The following is a 19,740-nucleotide window of genomic DNA, read 5'->3' as shown; positions in this document are numbered from 1 at the left end:
GGTCTGGCAGCCTGGGTTTTTTCAGGCACGTTCTTGTGTGGATTGTAAGAGGCAGTGTGGTGTGATATTGAAGAGAATGGGCCCTGAACAGCCCATGTTTGGTTTGAATCTTGGCTCTGCCACTTCCTAGCTATGTGAGCTTAGGCAGTGTATTTCTGCAGCTTCTGTGTTCCACAGCTCTCAGATGTTTGTTATAGTAGTACCTACTTCATAGGAAACAACGAGGATAAAAATGTAAAGCTCATGGCAACAGAGCCTGGAACATAGGAGTGCTCAATAAAGTTTAACTGGTGTTATGTCATGGTTCTGGGCAATTCCCCTTCAAGGTTCAGTAGTAACAGAAATATGGAGGTAATTGATGGATATTTGCAAGGTAAGAAAATTATCCAGAGGCTCAACTGGTTAAGAATAATGGTTCTTAATCTTCAGTTGAACCTTTGATTGCTCTTATGAGCTTCCAGGGACCCACAAACCATTTGAAATCGGATTCAGAAGTGTTGTGTATTTCATGATTATCAAAGGTGACTATGACCAAACAGATTCCGAACCATTAGTTGGGAAACAAAATGGTAATACTGGAGACAATCTGTATAAACTGAGTGCTCAAGATTACAGAAATGGTTGAGTAAATCCCACTACATACTACATACGTACATGGGAAAAATAACATGCAGCTAATGAAATTATGCTTATAAAGATTCTCCATAGGAAGGAAAAATATACAATGTCATGTGAAGCAGTATTTGTAAGCTATGAAAAGTACTACTCAAAAGCATTTTAAAAGTTATATATGGGGCTGGCCCCGTGGCTTAGTGGTTAAGTGCGCGTGCTCCGTTGCTGGCGGCCAGGGTTCGGATCCAGGGCACGCACGGACTCACCGCTTCTCCGGCCATGCTGAGGCCGTGTCCCACATACAGCAACTAGAAGGATGTGCAGCTATGACGTACAACTATCTACTGGGGCTTTGGGGGAAAAAATAAATAAATAAAATTTAAAAAAAATTAAAAAAAAAAAAAGAAAATCCTTCAAAAACAAAAAAACAAAAAAAGTTATATATGAATCTTATTTAACAGTATAAGATTATGTTGGACATTTTGCAAGGTTTGTATCCAAAATATTTTAATTATGCTTTTGTGAAAGACACGTCTTTATCCACATTTATTGAGAATCTACTGTGTACAAATCTCTTTTCTGTCTGCTTTTTTTTTTAAAAGATTTTATTTATTTATTTTTTCCCCCCAAAGCCCCAGTAGATAGTTATATGTCATAGGTGCACATCCTTCTAGTTGCTGTATGTGGGACACGGCCTCAGCATGGTCGGAGAAGTGGTGCGTCAGTGCGCGCCCGGGATCCGAACCCGGGCCACCAGCAGCGGAGCGCGCGCACTTAACCGCTAAGCCACGGGGGCCGGCCCTCTGTCTGCTTTTTACACATTCTTTCAGTCTGCTAATTCCACTTACCTGGTTTACGTTCATTCACAGAAAAATCTTGATAGTTAAACTTTTGAATTATACTGATGATATTACTCAAGGATGTCCAAGAAATGGTAGGTGAAATTTATTTCAATGACATTGTTTTTCCATTTCAGAGCTAGAGTTCATAGTTTACCTAATGAATGGAAAGAGTCTCCTCATATTTTTATTTTAAAAAGTATTTTGGATAATATTGATGCTGTATTTCCAGGTAGGAATTATATCTGGATGAATCTGGAGAATCCACTAAAGAACTAATGAACGAGCAAGATAAGATTACCCCCCACACACACACGCACCCCATAAATCACTAATTATGTTTTGGTGTAGATTTTTCCGGTTATCTGTAAGCATATATTTTTGGTCTTGATTCTGCAATATAAAATCACTGTATTTGATCATACAAAGTGACAAAGAATTTCCGATTCTTCTTTTTTTTTTTTTTGTGAGGAAGATCAGCCCTGAGCTAACATCCCTCCTAATCCTCCTCTTTTTGCTGAGGAAGACTGGCTCTGAGCTAACATCTATTGCCAATCCTCCTCCTTTTTTTTTTTCTCCCAAAAGCCCCAGTAGATAGTTGTATGTCATAGTTGCACATCCTACTAGTTGCTGCATGTTGGATGCGGCCTCAGCATGGCCAGAGAAGCGGTGCGGCGGTGCGCACCCGGGATCCGAACCTGGGCCGCCGGTAGCGGAGTGTGCACACTTAACCACTAAGCCACGGGGCCGGCCCAGAGAATTTCCGATTCTTAATTTACAAAGGGAATCCATGGGTTTCATTGCGCCTCTGTGCATGTAAGGAGAAGAAAGAAGGCCATGATCCCCTTCTGACTTGAAAAACCTTCTGAGTATTTTTCTCCTTTTAGGAGCATAGATTTGTCAGTTAAAATTAATTACCAGGAAACGAGATTATCACCCAAGATACCATTTTAGAATTTGATTTTTTTAAAAGAGATTTAATGTAATTTCCAGAATATAGAAATGATCTCTGATGTCTGGATGATTCCAAGTATCTGTTGTATGAACAATTCCAATTATAGATTTATACTAACAGAAACATGGAATAGATAGTAACAGTTATGCATAGTCATATGTGTCTCCATGTTGTACCAAAAGCAGTATTTAGAGTCCTGTTAAATTTCTTAGTTTGGCGTCTGATCAGATCAGATTCTCTATGCTCCTGTAGGGTGATGAAATGGTTTCTCTGTACCTACTTGGGGCACGGGAAGGGCACATTTTCTCCTTAAGTGTTTGAGAATCTTTTTTGCTAATATTGTTTATTGAGTAGAATTACGTGCTTAAAGCCAGTATTTGACAGTTTTTAGTTAGCATTATAAGAATGCCGGCTAGAGAAACTCAAATTTTATTGTGTAAGAAAAAAATGGAATTAGCCAAATTGTGTTTCTTTTAAAATAGTAAATTAAAGAACATGTAAGGTTCTTCACCTCAAATAGTAATAGCTAACTTAAAAACATTAAGCAATTACTTTATTAGGTATTTTATATGGATTACTTTACTTAATCTTCTATCTTATATGGTAGGTAATATTCTTTCCCAATTTACCAGTGAGACTTCAAGGCACTGACATGTTACTATCAGAGCTTAAATCCGAAAGTCACGTCCTAAAAGTCTGACAACAGAGTCTGTATTCATTACACCTCCAAAATATTGGTTATTTTTAAAACCTACCTGGCTCACTCAGTAATTCATCAGAAGTGCTTTTTCTTCATTTGTTCGTGTGGATCAATATCATAATTATTGATGATAGCATAGTATGCCGGTGTATATTACAACATAATTCTTTTAACATGTTGTCTATTGTTCAACATGTTTCCAGTTTTTTGTCAAAAATTCTCTGAAAAATATTCTTCTGCATATAACTTGTGTACCTCTATTTTTATTTCTTTTTTTTTTTTTTTAAGATTTTATTTATTTAATTTTTTCCCCCCAAAGCCCCAGTAGATAGTTGTATGTCATAGCTGCACATCCTTCTAGTTGCTGTATGTGGGACTCGGCCTCAGGATGGACGGAGAAGCGGTGCCTCGATGCGCACCCGGGATCCGAATCCGGGCCACCAACATTGCAGCGCGCGCACTTAACCACCAAGCCACAGGGCCGGTCCTATTTTTATTTCTTTAGGATAAATTTCTAATAGTGGAGTTTCACATGAAAAATCAGACATTTTTTTTTTAAGATTTTATTTATTTATTTTTCCCCCCAAAGCCCCAGTAGATAGTTGTATGTCATAGCTGCACATTCTTCTAGTTGCTGTATGTGGGACGCGGCCTCAGCATGGCCAGAGAAGTGGTGTGTCAGTGCGCGCCCGGGATCTGAACCCGGGCCACGAGCAGCAGAGCGCACGCACTTAACTGCTAAGCCACGGGGCCGGCCCTGAAAAATCAGACATTTTAAGGGCTTACAATATATCTGACTTTGTAATATTAGCGTTTGGGGTGATTTAATGACTAAAAATTCTTAGCTGTTACTTTTAAATGCTAGTGATTCATCAAGCAACATAAACTATGAATAATAAGTATAAGTCAGTATATAGTAAAGACTGCTAGAAAGATTCAGGTGACATACCTTGGGAATTCATGGGAAAGTGGCATTGGTTAGATTCTGGCCATTCTGTAAGGTATGAACAAGTTATACTGAGCCCATGGAATCTCTGTGGAGGTAAGTGGAATTTATTCTGTAAGCTTTTGCCTTCTAATTTTTGCTTCAAGTGATGTTGGTTGCAAAAGAGACTAACCGGATAAGTTGGTTCAGCGGTTGCCTGGAAGACATTGTGGCTAAGTGGCAAGATAAACCCTCCTTAAGGTCAAGAAGACTTTAGAGTTCTCAGAGCTTTTTCCCAAGTTCAAGAAGAGAGTGTTTTAAAATTCAATGAAGTCTTTGCTTTTTGGAGAATAACTTCTTCTAATACATACATCTGTATGTGTGTATGTGTGTACACATATATATTTTTAAGTTAATGTATGGCCAATGTGAAAATAATTGTGAAGTATATTTAAAACAAAAAGAAAATCAAAATCACAACTAAAAGAAAAGTAATATAGGATTGTGTAACTTAACAAAATGGGTAAATTATGTTGATGTTCTATGTCTAGCTATCTTGTTTTTTATGATCTAATCATATTGTACATTCTGTTTTTTAATCTTATTTTTCTATTGACAACATGTCTGGAATATTTTCTATGTCCTTAAATATGTTTTCCTACTTAGCATTTAATGGCTGCTTTATATTCTATTGCATGTATATTTGATATTTAACTAACTAGTCAGCTTGGCTAGCTTGAAACAGAGAACCAGGCCTAAGGAATTTCTTCTCTGTTGTGTTCATCTCCCGTATATTGACCAACTTCAACTGACCCTGAGGCCATAAAAGAGCCTCTAGTTTGGATGATGAGGCCTCTTTCAGCCTTGGAAGGTGGGAGTGAAGGCAGGTGGAGCTACTCGTGGGAAGACTGAGCAGCCCAATCTCAGGTCTGGATCAGCCTCCCCAACACGGGAGCTTGTCCGGGAAATCTCCTGCTCCTCTGTTTGGATCTGGCTTCAATGCCGACGTGACTCATTTTACAACTACCTCTGTGTAGCCAGGTGTCCTGGGACTGGGGGAGAGCTTATATCTATCTTGTTTTTCCCTAAATTGTGCATTCAGTTGTGGGAGACTAATTTTGGAAGACAAAAGGGAGGAACAAAAAGATTTTATTAAGTCATGTTGGGAGCACTAGAACCTTTTTTCTTCTCTTAGCTCTGGATTCTCTGGAATTTGAATTATTTTCAATGGAGGAACGCTGAGGAGGACTGATCAGGCCTTACATTTCTAAAACCATGACCTGCGTAAGTTGATTATTCCTGTCTCCTTGCAATATTACGATTTTAGGTTATGTGGATTTTTTCATTAATTAACCTGAAGCTTCCTACTTGAGGGCCTCATTCAATTATCTGGTCCCCAGTTTATCCTACAATCAGAAAAAGTGATAGCAAATAGCTCAGTTTCCTCCTTATGAGTGTTTGCTATCCAGTGTTTGTGCATTTATTATCTACTTTACTCAATCCACTTATGTGCTTATTCTTGAATCAGAGGCTGTGATGGAGCAGTAAAGGAGTGATGTCCCATGAGGGAAATATTTGAGTTTCCTTTCTAGGTCTCTGGTTTGATGAATTAGAGATGTTGGTCTCATTTAATTACCATAGGTAGACTTTGAAATTCTCCACAGACCTAAGTTTTCTTGGCAGATAAGATAGAAATTGGTATCAGTTGGTCTCAGTCTTAATATGTGAAGAAATCTCATGTTCTTTGAGAATTTTAGAATGATTGGAAACATTTATGTCATGCATCTTACCAAGGACTTATTGAGAGACAAATATATCTATTTTGTGGTTGAATGTTATCTGTTGAATTTGGGTGACATCTATTTGATTATAGCTCATCCTACATCACTACACACTTAGGAACAAGAAAAATGTTGAGTGAGTGATGGAAGATGGCAGTGAGTAAGAATATTATCCTAAGGAGTAAATGTGTTGATTTCTAGAATTGATGAAGACCTTTGAAATTTTCTCCAACCAAGTATATAAATGTCAAGGATGGATTAAGTCTGAGATATCCGTAACAAAGTGGATTGTTACACAGCCAAAATTTATTTGTCAAAACAAAGAAAAATGCTTATGATATGTTCTGACAAAGGATGAACTCGAGGCTTGTGGAAATACAAAATTTTTCTCAAAGGCTTTTTTTAATATAGAAGTTTTTATATTCAATTTGGGAGGGAAATCCCATCTTTTTTTTTTAACTCTAAAGGGAAAGTAATTTAGAACGTTGCATAGGAGCCGGCCCAGTGGCTCAGCGGTTAAGTTCATGCATTCTGCTTCAGCGGCCCAGGGTTCGCAGGTTCAGATCCTGGGCGCACACCAACGCACCGCTTGTCAAGCCATGCTGTGGCGGCATCCCACATAAAGTAGAGGAAGATGGGCACGGATGTTAGCCCAGGGCCAATCTTCCTCAGCAAAAAGAGGAGGATTGGCAACAGATGTTAGCTCAGGGCTAATCTTCCTCACAAGAAAATAAATAAATAAATAAAAATAAATAGAACCTTGCATTTATTGAGAATTTATGCATCATGCAACTAGCTGACTATGTGGTTCTATCTGATACTTTATTGAATAGAGGAATGTACTTTTATCCATTCTCCAGCAGTTCTAAGTTTACCATAATATATATAAATATACCATATATATAATATATGGTATATAAATTCTTTATATACCATAATACCATAAGTTATTATGGTAGCCCACAACCTAGAGAAAGATTTGTCTGTAGCAATAGGATTCTTCAGGAATATGGAGACACTCTGCTTTAACTTTCTACCTCACTTGTACTATATCACTCCCTTCTCTAATGCACTCCCATGACCTCCTGTCTTTCCATCTTGAAAATGTTTTTTAAATTTCATACTACATGGGTTTGCAGTTTCAGGAATTAGTGACATTCAGGGATGTGGCCGTAGACTTCTCTCGGCAGGAGTGGGAATACCTGGACCCTATTCAGAGGGACTTGTACCGGGATGTGATGCTGGAGAACTATAGAAACTTGGTCTCACTGGGTAAGTTTATCTGCCACAAGAAATTTAGAATGTGCTCTGTGGCATGTTAACTTCCAACACAGTGAATTTCAAAGCTGTCTTTCAAGATGTAAGTTGAATTTCTTTTTCTTGTTCTCAGAGGAAGGTTTGAGGTCTGTTAGTTTGGCAGTGACTCTACCACTAACCATCATCATTTTCTCTATCTTTTAGTGACATGCACATCTCCCTCTGGCCATGCTTGTAGTTGCCTCCCTTCCTTAATGGCCAAGGGGCTGGACAAAAATTCTTTATATTTATTCAGTGTATAGCTATTGTCCAAGAAGCCTGCTTTCCCATTGTGGTCATGCTGAAAATTGCTATAGATGTGCTGTGTCATCCTCTGATCCACGTGCAGGGACAACAGGTAGAGGCAGATTCATGATCAGCTCTGACTATCAGAAGAGCCTCTGTGACTTACATAGTGGTGGATTGGATGAACAGTATTCATTTAAAACTGAAGAGTCCACATTTCATTTCCTGCGACCAGTTTTATGTGATTTATGGTTGAAAGTTACAGTTCATGAACATTGCATTTATAATTGAATGAATATTTTATAAATGAACCAGGATACTTCTTGTTTTTCTCTTAGGGAAATAAACTCATTATAATGGGTATTATGTCCCAGACACTGTTCCTGGGGGAGAGCGGAAATATATATATACACACATATATACACATATGTACATATGAGCATTTAATCATCAACCAACCATATGATAATAGTATTATCATACCCATTTTACTTGCCAACATTGTGGAACAGTGAGTTGAAATGACTTGCTCAAAGTCACAAAGTTAGTAGGTATTAGATGAAGAATTTGTGCCCGAGCCCTCTGGTTCCAAAGAGTGTTCTCAAACATTGTTAACCTTTTTTGATCACTTTATTAAACATTCTCTTAAAAGGCAGAGCCTATGTGAGTTTAAATTAAAATAAAGTTTCACCATACCTGCCTGGTTTCTTAAATCATCTCATCCTTCTATTTGAAGTCTTTATCAGCAACATTTAACCTTTATTTCATTACAAATTTAACCAAAGCTAAAGATTTTGTGAGTTTTGTTTTTATTTCTATATCATGTGACATTTTTTTCTTGTAAGCAGGACATTCCATTTCTAAGCCAGATGTGGTTGACTTATTGGAGCAAGGAAAAGAGCCCTGGATGATTTCAAGGGAAGAAACACGAAGACAGTACACAGGTAAGGAAGGCAAGGAAGGCAAAGGGAAGCCATCAGGCTGGTAGCAGCCCATGTGGTAAGGGAGAGGAGATACATTCCCGTGTTGTTGTTTGTAAAGCCCTCCTCCAAGGCACCAGGAATTGTGGAGCACGGGCTTGTGACCTGGGGAGGAAATAAAAATCTCAACATGAGCCATAAAGGAAACTTCACTTTATTCCATTTACTAATCACCTCATTTCTCTTATATTTCAAACCCATTTTTAGGGATGAGGAATCTCGTTTTTCATTAGCGCAATATTTTACCTGTATTTTGGACTCAACTGCTCTCCAGCTCCCCTTTTGCATACACACACACACAGATATCAATGCAATGACATTGAACAAGACTTATAAAGTCCCTGCTGTCATGGAATTTACATTGTACTAGAGTGAGGAGATATAACAATAAACAGGTAAACACATAGATAAAAAATATTATGCAGTAGAATGAGCTATGCTGGAAAGTAAGCAGAGCTTAGGCCATTTTAGGTAAGGTGGTTGGAGATGACTTTTGTGAGATGGTAATATTTGAGAAGAGATATGACATAAGGACCTAGGCTGTGTGTTTGTCTGGGAAGAATATTCCAAGCTGAATGAACAGCTTGGAAGGCTTGGGATGGCTGGAGCAATGGGGGAAATGGAGGGGAGACTGGAGGGAGGGTGCTGGAGAGAGCTTTGTGAGTCTGAGGAGCATCTTTGTAGACCAGAGCAGAGAGGTCCTAAGGAGAGAGCATCAAGAAATGAGGGGTCTCTTAGGAGGGGTCAGATCATATGAAGTTTTGTTGGATTTGAATTGTTAGGAATAAGGAGTATTAGAATCTATTATGTAAACTGTTTTTCTAATTTTTAACTTTTAAACCATTTTTTAAAATATCAAACATGGAGAAGCACATAAAACAAATATCTGAGCTTAATGAGTTATAGAGGGCAAACACCCATGTCACTACACCCAGGTCAGGAGATAAAACCTTTTTTTCACAAATAACTTCAGAGTCACAAAAGGTTGTAATAATAATGCAGAAGATCCTTGTATATCTTTCAGCTAGTCTTTCCAAACGAGGAGATGAGCTTTTCTAGTCAACCCTGAAGCCTTCCACGTATCTCCACCCTGTCACAGTCTTCTCCCTCCTGCCAAGTGTGACCATTATTTTGATTTTAATGGGAATAAGTTCCTTTCTTTTTTTCTCTCTCCAATTTCTTTATATGTCTTTCAAGTCTTCTTTAATCTCTAAGTTTCCTCTTCGCCTGGTTTTTTTGTTCCTAACCATTCATTTGCTGAAGAAACATCTTCCATTCTGTATTTTGCTGATGCCATCCTGGGATTTACTTAAACTTGGTCTCTGACCTCTCCGTATCTTCTGAATAAGTAGTAAGATCAGGAAGCTTAACTGATTTAGATTTATCACACTGACCTAAGCTTATTGCTTGCTGTGTTAAAGGAATGCACCACCTCTAAAGCATTATGGTTGTGTCTCAGAGCGGCAGAGGCAAAGTTGGATGTTATTGACAACTGCAGGTTTGGTTTAAGGCCAGTATTTCAATGTGGAGACTTGATTAGGAGTGGGTGAAGATCAAGATACAACAGTGGAAAACTAGTGGAAATAACTAGGTGAGAATTTTGAGGCTTGGGATTCAAAGAATCCTAGAGCGCAAACTCCATTGACGTTTTCTGTTGAAGAGTTGATGGATCGTGCAGGAACTTCCTGTAATGAAGAGAGTGGGATAGTTACATCACCAGAGAGACAGGAAGGTCCATGCAGGGACTGGTAGTTCTGGTTCTCTGTGTCCAGGCTGAGGGGGGAAGTAGATGGTTTAGGTTCTTAGCATATACTGTCTGGTTGTCTCCCTTTTTGTGATTTTAACAAGCATTGATGCTCAGTGCCCGATGCGTTAATTCATTAGACGTTCCAAAATGATCATATTTTAATTCTAACATTCCTTTTCACTTATTAGGTAGAAATAGTCTATAAACAATTTTTACGTCATCTACTACTTGATAACCTACTGATACAGTTTGTATAATAAAGGCTAAATAAATGCTTGGTTCTTTCTCTTTATTTCTCTTTTCCATACTTAAACAGTTGTTACCTTAGCATCCTTCCCTGTTGACCAGAGAGTTATTTTATTGTCGTTATAAATTTATGGAGTTAGGCATATTAATTGTATTTTTAGGCATATTTAGTTGTATTTTAGCCCACTGCAGTTATTATCCTTATTATTGCTCAAACCTTTGCCTCCCAGGTCACTGGGCCTCATAATGTTGCCTCTCAACTCCTTCAGATCCCTATTTGTCTTTAATAACTTCTTTACTGTCTGTTATGACAAGATGTTCCAGGCTTATCTTGTACATTTCCTGTCCCAAGCTTTTAATCAGTCATGTCTAAGAACTTTTGATTTCATGTAGTGGGAAATGGTATTTCATGACCACAATCTGCGTGTTAGAGGTGCCCATTTTTTGTGGGTGGGAGATTATTTCTAGGCTTTTTACTGGACAAAAATAGAAAAGATAGATTAATTGATTGATTTAAAGTAGATAAGTGTGTATGTGTGTCTACATATTTAAATAAAAAATAAAATACCTGTTGAGTTCACATGGTAACTTCCTGGCTGATTTTAATAATAAACAGTGTTTAATTGAACTTTTCCTAGCCAAATTTAGGACTAAATGGTGTTTAATTGAACTTTTCTATCTTTGATCTGTATCTCCTTTGTTCAGCACCAATTCTCCAAGACTCTGGTGGTGATAAAATTAACGTATCACACAATCCTTCATTTCTTTTATCCTTTATGACACACAAAACATTCTCAGAATATTTATAACAACTTTACTACCAACGTGATTACTGAAAAGTTATGTTTTTGAATATGCCCAAACTCCTCTGATTTACAGTTTTACTGTAATTATATTTTAAAATATAAAGCCATTGTATAATACACTCTCTCCCTTACAACCCTTATTTATTCTTAAGCTAATACAGTCATGCGCCACAGAACGATGTTTTGTCTAACGACAGTCCACATATATGACAGTGATCCCATAAGGTTAGTACCATATAGCCTAGGTGTGTAGTAGGCTATACCATCTAGGTTTGTGTAAGTACACTCTATGGTGTTTGCACATCAATAAAATCACCTAACGATGCATTTCTCAGAACATAGCCCCGTTGTTCAGTGGCACGTGACTGTATACATTTTTAAGTTTATTATTAAATAAACTGGTGCTAAAGCACCAGTGGCCTCACTGCAGTGACTCATGCCCGTGGGAGTTCACACGGCCTTCCAGGAGCTCCCTTTTCTACGGATGCTGGAGCTACAGTGCTAGGAGATGAGATTCACATCAGGCAAGTGTGGGAAGTGCCCTGACTTATGAAGTCAGCTGCTCCATGGATGGTTACAATGTCTCATATAAGGATTCTCTAGGCATAGCTTCCAGAGTCTTCGCAAGGACATGCCCCTTAAAGAAATGCTATCTCTTGAGAAACCCAAAATATGGTCTTCTGTCAGTCTGGCCAGGTGCAATTCAGCAATCGGGTCAATTTTACCATCAGTGATGAGACTTATTAACATAGTTGACACATTCTGGTTTGTCTGTTTTTAGGGAAGCAGAGTTACAGAGTTAACCTAAGACCAGATCCTCATGCATAATGGAAAAGTGTTTTGTTAACCCTTTGCCCACGTCACCCAAGAGATTTCACAGTGCTGTAAGAATTTTATGCAATATATTGTCCACCTTCAAATTTTCCCAATTATTCTAAAAATGTCTTTTTAAATATTTTAAAACCTAGGATCAAATTAAGGAACATCTGTCATATTTAATTGCCATGACTCTTTAATAGCTTTTAATTTAGAATATTCTGCCTTGTTTTTCATTAAATTGACATTTTTGCCGAGTCCAGTCCACTCGATTTTTTCAGAATATACTACAATCTGCAATATATTACACTTCCTTATTAGTAGGATCAAACTAAACATACATGGAAAAATTACTACTAAGAGATGTTGTATTCTTCCTGTTGTATCTCATTAGGAGATCAATAGTAACAGTTCCACTGGCAATGCTAATATGATAACTTGGTGTTATGAGAGGTTCGAGGATTCAATCGGAGATGCAAAAGAAACTTTCCACTCCAAACAAACGGACTGAAGGTATATTTTATTATATAGAGGATAGTAAAGGCGATAGTCCGCAAACAGATCCGAATAGGTCAAATATTAAGATGGAAAAACATCAGCTCAACTGGAAAGGGAAAACATCCACATTGACTGAGATAGCAGCAGATTCGAATAGGTCATATAATCAGAGGGAAAAACATCACATTGACTGGAAAGGGAAAACATCCACATCAACTGAAGGGAAATGACACAAATCAACCAGAAAGAGAAACACCAGGTTGACTGAAAAGAGAACACCTCAGATTGGTTACTCACACCATCCATGCCCACTGCCAGGGAGAGTCCCATCGATTGACACGGCTGGGTGAGAATCTGATCGTCAGAGGTCCTGGGCGGGGTGTCCCCTCCACAGGTGAGACTCTCACCAGGCCTTTGTTTCCAGCAGTTTATATAAGCAGTTACAGAGTTTACAGAGCAGGCATTTAGTGTTCCCATGACAAATGGTTATCAGTGGCGTATGTGCACTGAGCCTCCTGGCTATCATCCCAGCCCGGCAGTTGTGTATGTGCATTGTTTACCCTGGTTATCATCCCAGCCCGGCACAGATGGCCAGCCTGCCCCAGTCTGTGGCCCCTGAAGGGCCTTGAAGTTTTTACACATTGCAACTATCTCCGTGGGAGAAGGGCCAGTTCCTACCATGCAGAAAGCAGCTTTTATATTTCTTTTTGTGCCGGTGGCTGTAGGTCAATGGAGCAGCCAAACATGGCTGTACTCATGTCAAGACACTTGGTTAGTGGGAGTTTGTGCCCTAGGCAATGCTAATATGATATAGCTTGTTTTAGGTGCGTTCCATGAATGTATCATTTTCTCTTCATTTATTAACAAGTAACCTGTAGTGAACGTTCTGTTCCCTAACAAACGTTCACCTATCGATGGCTGAATCAGTTAAAATGATGGTGATTTTTCTAATTCTGTCATTCTCTCTACATTCATTTACTGACATTCTTCTCTAATGAAGACATTTTTTTAAAATTATGATGGACTCTTAAATTTTATTTATTCAATGTGTTTTTTTCAATATTTTTAATTTGGAAATAATTTTAGATTTCCAGAAAAGTTACAAGGATAGTACAGAGAGTTAAGGAATACCCTTCATCCAGCTTCCCCAACTGTTAACACCTTCTATAACTGTAGTATATTTATCAAAACTAAGAAATGAACATTTGTACAATACTGTTGATGTTATTTAATGATAGACTTTATTCAGATTTCACCAGTTTTCCACAAATGTCTTTTTTCTGTTCTTGGATCAAAGCTAAAATGCCATTTTGTATTTAGTCATTATGTTTCTCTGATCTTTTCCAATCTATGGCAGTTCCCTGGACTTTGTTGCCTTTCCTGTCCTTGATATTTTTTAAGAGTACAGTTATTATGTAGAATATTCCTCAGTTTGGGTTGGATTGATATTTCCTCAGAAGTAAATTGAGGTTCTTCATTTTTGGTAACAGTCCCACAGAAGGGATGGTATGTCCTTCTCAGTGCATTATATCCAAGAGTCCATGATGCAGATGTGTGTTATTGCTGGTGCTATTAACCTTGACCTTTTTGGTTCAAGTACTGTCTGCCAGGTTTCTGCATTTCAAGTGACTGTTTTTCCTTTTATGATTGATACATATCTTGGGGGAGATACTTTGAGACAATGCAGATAACCTATTTCTCCTCATGTTTAGCATCCATCAGTGGATTTTGCTTGGATTAATTCTTATTGTGATGTTTGCCTGATGGCGATTTTGTATTTTCTTCCTTCTACATTTATTAATTGGAATTCTTCTGTCAGGAAGAACACTTCTCCCTCTTTATTTATTCAGTTATATCAGTATGGATTTACAGAAGTTTATTTTATTCCCTAGGTTTTAATCCAGTTGTGACATTACTACATTTGCTCAGCTTTTGTTGTTGGGAGCTCTTTCAGGTTGGCGCCTGTGCCCTGACCACATGCCCCCATCCTTTAGTGAGCATCTCTTACTTTCTGGCACTACAAGGTGCTCCAAGATCATCTTATATTTTCTTTGCCCCAGGCCTAGAGTCAGCTACTTCTCTGAGGTTCCTTTTATTAGAGAATGGCATTTAGAAATCCACATCTGGGCACTAGGTGTGCTCATTGCTGCTGGGATGTCGAGGCTGCTCGGCTTTGCTGGCTGATAGAGCTGGGGAACGTGTATGTATTTGTGCCAGTATGGCTAACCACACAGAATACTTTCCTGTTATTTCAAAGCTGCAACACCAAGACATGCTTTACACAAATCTTAAAACTCTAAATCACACGTGTGAACAATGTCAGCCTTCATAGTTTTAAACAGATTAAAGTCAGTTGCAACTCTCATCACTGATACTGAGAAAAAAATTTTATTCATTTTATCATGTTCAAATTGCATATAAACTAATGTTGTTGCTACAGTTGCAGTGATTCGAAGCATTTATCCAGTTCCGTCCTTGACCGAAGACCAGTGAAGACTGTTTTGCCATCATTAAATTGGGATTAAAAAAACCAATAATACAATTTTTGCCCCTCTAACTTAAACTATAAATTTAAAAAAGAAATTTGATTGAAACATTATAGTAGTAAAAAAAATGACTTAAAGCTAAATAAATGTTTGTTATATTAAATTTTTATAAACTTTTGGGTTACAGTTGACGACTTAAACTAAAAACATCACAGCTTGCAACTTGACCCTGCTAGGACTTGAGGGGTATATGACTCACGCTACTTGTGACTCACAAGAGAACAGTAACACCCACACTCGCCCACACATTGAGTCCACTGAGCACACACTTGAAATAAAAGGTTCTAAACACTTATTTCCATTTGTGAACTGGTAAAAAAAAAAGTTCAGGGAGTGGCATGATACCTGCACGCTGAGTGGCCCAGTCCATCTGCTAGTGGCCTTATGCTGTAAAGAAAGAACAAGAATTCACATCTTGACTGTATTAAGTCTTTTAATTTATTGTCTATCTCTTCTTACAGGTAAGTTTTCATATATTCCAATAATTCCTATATATTTTATATATCTTTGTATTATTACCTAGGTACCGTGTCATTTTGTTGATGTAGTTTGGGACATATATAATTAGTTATTATTGATACATTAGAAAGCAGTTACTTTTTGTGTGAAGATATCAGCCTCAGCTTATATGTCTTGGTTATTCTGATAGTTTGAATGAGTTTGAATTAGTACTAGGAGTCTATCGAGATGTTGTTCACCCTCTTTCCAATAAATCTAGTAAGCTTAGCTTTGCTAGTTAAACAGAAATGTCTGGTGGTCCTTGGAAGTCAACAGTATACAGACCCTAAGCAATAGCTTATGAGAACTGTAGCTAAATTTTGGAAAATAAATATTATCAGATAATGTGAATATATACAAACTAAGTCTGTGTCAAAATGAAAAAAAAAGGGGGAGAATTCATCAAGTTTTAGGACCAGACTGGGGTAATTTTTAAGGTAGCTTTTGCAAGGCAGAGAACTGGCTGGAGTTGGGCAGAGTGTACGACATCATGATTTTGGTTTGAGTGGCACTGGGAATGGAGATACTTGTCTTGATGAGTGAGCAGTTAGTCTTGAGAGGGGATTGTGTTGGTTTCAGTTCTCAGTAACCTCCCCCACTCTCTCATTTTGGTCATTCTACAGCAGAAGATGAAGGGTAGACATCATGTGGGGACATGGTCAGTGCAGATGTACAGTGCTGTTTGATGTTATCATGGTCATTTTTAGAATTTCTCCTGGTAATTATTCTAAGTTCTCTATAGTTCATGTTTTCTTCTTCTTTAGGTTGGGAGATAATTTGTTGGAACATTTGATGGAATATATCTAATAGCATTGACTATATATATGGCTACATAGTAGCATTTTTTTATTCTATTATATAGTATGAAATTGTATGTATGGCTATGTAGTAGCATTTTTATTATTCTGGAGGTCACACTTTTGAACAAACAAATATTTAGAGAAGGAATTATGATCAGAGATTATAGTCTGCTTCTAAATCAGGAGCCAAGAGAGCCCAAATTAAATCAAAAGAACTGATCTAATACCTAATCCAAAGAGCCATTATGACCAAATATTGGGGATATTAGGCAAATTTCCTAATGATATTACTTCTTTGCTTTCTGGGTCTTTTTGCTAATATTAAAGATTCCACTGAGGTGTCTCATGAAATAAGTACAACAGTCTTCCCATTAGCACATCCACATGCCGCCTTGAGAAACCAGTATTATGTCTAAAGCAGCTCGGTTTTAAGTGACCGCCCCGTGCATTTCATGCACCTCTCAGGTGAGAATTTCTGTGTTTTAATCACGTGATCTTAATCTCCTATTTCTGAAATAGCATGTATGATTCTCACCACTTTTCAAGCCTCTTAAAGCATGACGTGAAGAGGTTTGGAGGAAGATCAGGCCAAAATTCCCCTTCAGTCTTTACAGTTTTCCAAATGGCATCAGGCCCAGTTTCTCTCCTTGAATGAGATGATCTAAAAACCTCTTATTCTGAGAAAGGAAATCAATGGGCCAAAACTGATCGAAGGTAAAAGTAAGATAAGTTTACTGAAATGTAATGAATCTGTGCCCGATTCGTAAACAGCAGATAAAAGGCTTTTGTGCTGCAAACATAATACCAGTCATTAGGGGTCACCCAGAGATCTGTTTTCTGCTCAGACTTCCGTAATGGGGTCGTCAGTGGTAAGATAATACAGGGGAGCATGTTGAGCTAAAAGAGCATGGTGTTGAGCCAAGTAGTGGGCTTTCTTGTAAGGTTTATAAAAGTGATTAAATTTATTTGTTTGTTTGTTTGTATTTCAATCCATTTATTTATTCATTCATTCATTCATTCTGGGAAAGATTCACCCTGAGCTAACATCTGTTGCCAATCTTCCTCTCTCTTTTTTTTCTTTCCTCCCCAAAGCCCCAGTACGTAGTTGTATATTCTAGTTGTAAGTCTTTCTAGTTCTTCTATGTGAGCTACCACCACAGCATGGCTACTGACAGACAAGTGGTGTGGTTCCATGCCCGGGAACCAAACTTGGGCCACTGAATTGGAGCGCACTGAACTTGAACCACTAGGCCATAAGGGCTGGCTCTGATTAAATTTATTTTTTCTTTTTATCTTTATCAATGCTCATTCTGTTTCATCAGTTTATGCTCTTTCCAATTTTGAAATTTGTGAGTCATATTCACTTATTTTCATTCTGTTTGTTGTTTTAAGCATTTAAGGCTATGAATTTTTCTGTGAGCATAGTGTTTGCTGTGTTACAGAGGTATGTAATGTTTTTATACATGTTGTAATTTTACTTTATTTTTGACCCTTGACCCAAGAGTCAATTAAAATAGAGTTCTTTGAGTTTATGTAATGGAATTTGATGTTCTCTGATATTGCTGTATTATTTCCAATTGTATTATATTTCTTGTTGGAGATAAAGTCTGTGTTACTTATTTTTCAAGAACCTGTTGAATTTCAACTCAACAACTTATTGAGACAGTATGTGGTCAAATTTCCGTGGATGCTCTGAGGTCAATTTTTGTAAGTGTTCTATGGCTGCTTAAAATAAGGTTTATCATCAGGGATGACTCTTGTAATTAGATCTTAGCAGTGTTTATTTAAATTTATCCCATTGATTTGTGAGAGACTGAAAGATATATTATTCTTTACCTCTAATTAGTTATTTTTTTCTCCATGTAAATCTTTTAATTCTTGTTCTTTGAAGACTGATGCTAGGTGTTATGTTGTATAGCTGTTCCTAACTCTTAGTCATTGTTATTCTATTATTTAATATTATGGAGTGCCTTTCTTTGGCCTATTTTTGTAATTATGCCTTCCCACTATTTTTGAGATTAAGAAACTTCTTTTTTACCTTGCCTTCTGTACCCTTTCCTATCCTTTATTTTCACACTCATTTTTATTTTAAGTATTTATTTTGTATAAAATATAAGAATTTTTTCCTGGAATGCAGGGAAAAGCTTTTTAATAGAGTCCTTCACCTTTTTACATTTATTGTATGACAGTTTTCATTTCTTTCACCTTATTTTGTTTTATGCTTTCTGGTTTCATCATTTTTAAAAAATATTTTACTCTCTGTTGTTTGTTCTTTTTTTATATATTATTTGATATGCTAGCTTTAAATGATAATCTTTTGCCACAGACTCTTACAAAAATTGACCACACAACATTCACAGATGTTTGCCCAAAATTCAGCATTCTAACATGAATTATTTCTTTATTCTTTCTCCCAAGTTCTCTAGGAATATTATTTCTATATTTTAATCCCTGTATTTTGTGTCTGTCACTATAGTCACCATATTTTTCTAGTTATCCATTTCCTAGGTGGAGATAATGACCTAGTGGGCTGTCATGATGTGCTCATGTAAATAAATTGGGAAAGTTCTTGTATATTCAAACTATTTGTTATTTTTGTACTTGAGTGATAGTTTGGCTGGATATAAAATTCTGAACTCATCTTACTTTTCTTGAGAACTTCGTATCTAGTTCTCCATTATGTTCTGAGTTTAAATAGCGCTAAGTGTACGTCTAATGTCCACTATATATTCCCCCCCACTTTGAAGTGACTTGATCTTTTTGCCTGGGAACCAAAAGGATTTTTGTTTTTTATCTTTTGTGGTCAAGATAACTCTAATACTATGTGTTTTTGAATTGACCATTCTGAGTTAGTTTTCCTTGGGACACATTGTGCCCTTTCGATGTATAATTCATGTGTTGATAATCTCAGGAAATTCTTCTTAAGTGATATCTTAAAATGTTAATTCTCTCCAGTTATTTTTATTTTGACTTTGGACACCATAGTTTTACATATATTTTATTTCTTTCGCCTATCTTCCATAGCTGCTGTTTTTTCTTTTTCTTTTTCTTATTGAAATTACTCTGAGATATGACACAGTTTTGCATGTACAAATGTACAACAGTATGTAACTATCACCCAGGTCAAGAAATTGAATATTGTCATTACTCTAGAATTTGTATGTACATTGCTGATCACAAACCCTCTTTTTACTAAGAGGTTACCATATTCTAACAGTTTTGATAATCATTTCATTTCTTTATAGTTTTTAGCATTTATGTATGCATCTCAAACTACATTGTTCTGTTTTATTTAGGAACTCTGTTATTGGACTCATTCTTTACATTATCTTTATGCTTTCTTCTTTCCCTAAACATTGTGCTTTAAGATTCACCTATGTTTTTGTAAGTAGTTCTAGATTATTCATTTTTTTGGTATTGCTGTTTACTATTCCTTTTTTGTGACTATG

The 19,740-nt window shown here is 37.1% G+C and overlaps 1 protein-coding gene across 13 annotated transcripts in view; it reads left to right on the top strand.

Moving 5' to 3' along the window:
• LOC147911140 (zinc finger protein 573-like) overlaps positions 1-19,734 on the top strand; it is a 39,990-nt gene extending 20,256 nt beyond the window's left edge. For 6 of the 13 annotated variants that reach the window (XM_087428505.1, XM_087428507.1, XM_087428510.1 and 3 more), the window contains 4 exons: positions 5,227-5,315; positions 6,952-7,084; positions 8,200-8,298; positions 14,888-19,734. In XM_087428505.1, the coding sequence (XP_087284631.1) occupies positions 5,307-5,315; positions 6,952-7,084; positions 8,200-8,298; positions 14,888-14,940 (294 nt within the window). In that variant the 5' untranslated portion in view covers positions 5,227-5,306 and the 3' untranslated portion in view covers positions 14,941-19,734. The other 7 variants (XR_015551526.1, XR_015551525.1, XM_087428511.1 and 4 more) reach the window with 6 other exon arrangements.
• Positions 19,735-19,740: the final 6 nt, after the last annotated feature.

This window comes from Ceratotherium simum, unplaced genomic scaffold (assembly GCF_057802395.1).
Source record: "Ceratotherium simum simum isolate JZ-2026a unplaced genomic scaffold, ASM5780239v1 HiC_scaffold_60, whole genome shotgun sequence".
NCBI classification, from domain to species: Eukaryota; Metazoa; Chordata; class Mammalia; order Perissodactyla; family Rhinocerotidae; genus Ceratotherium; species Ceratotherium simum.
The sequence above is the reverse complement of the archived record's forward strand: the minus strand, read 5'-3'. Positions and strand labels throughout refer to the sequence as shown.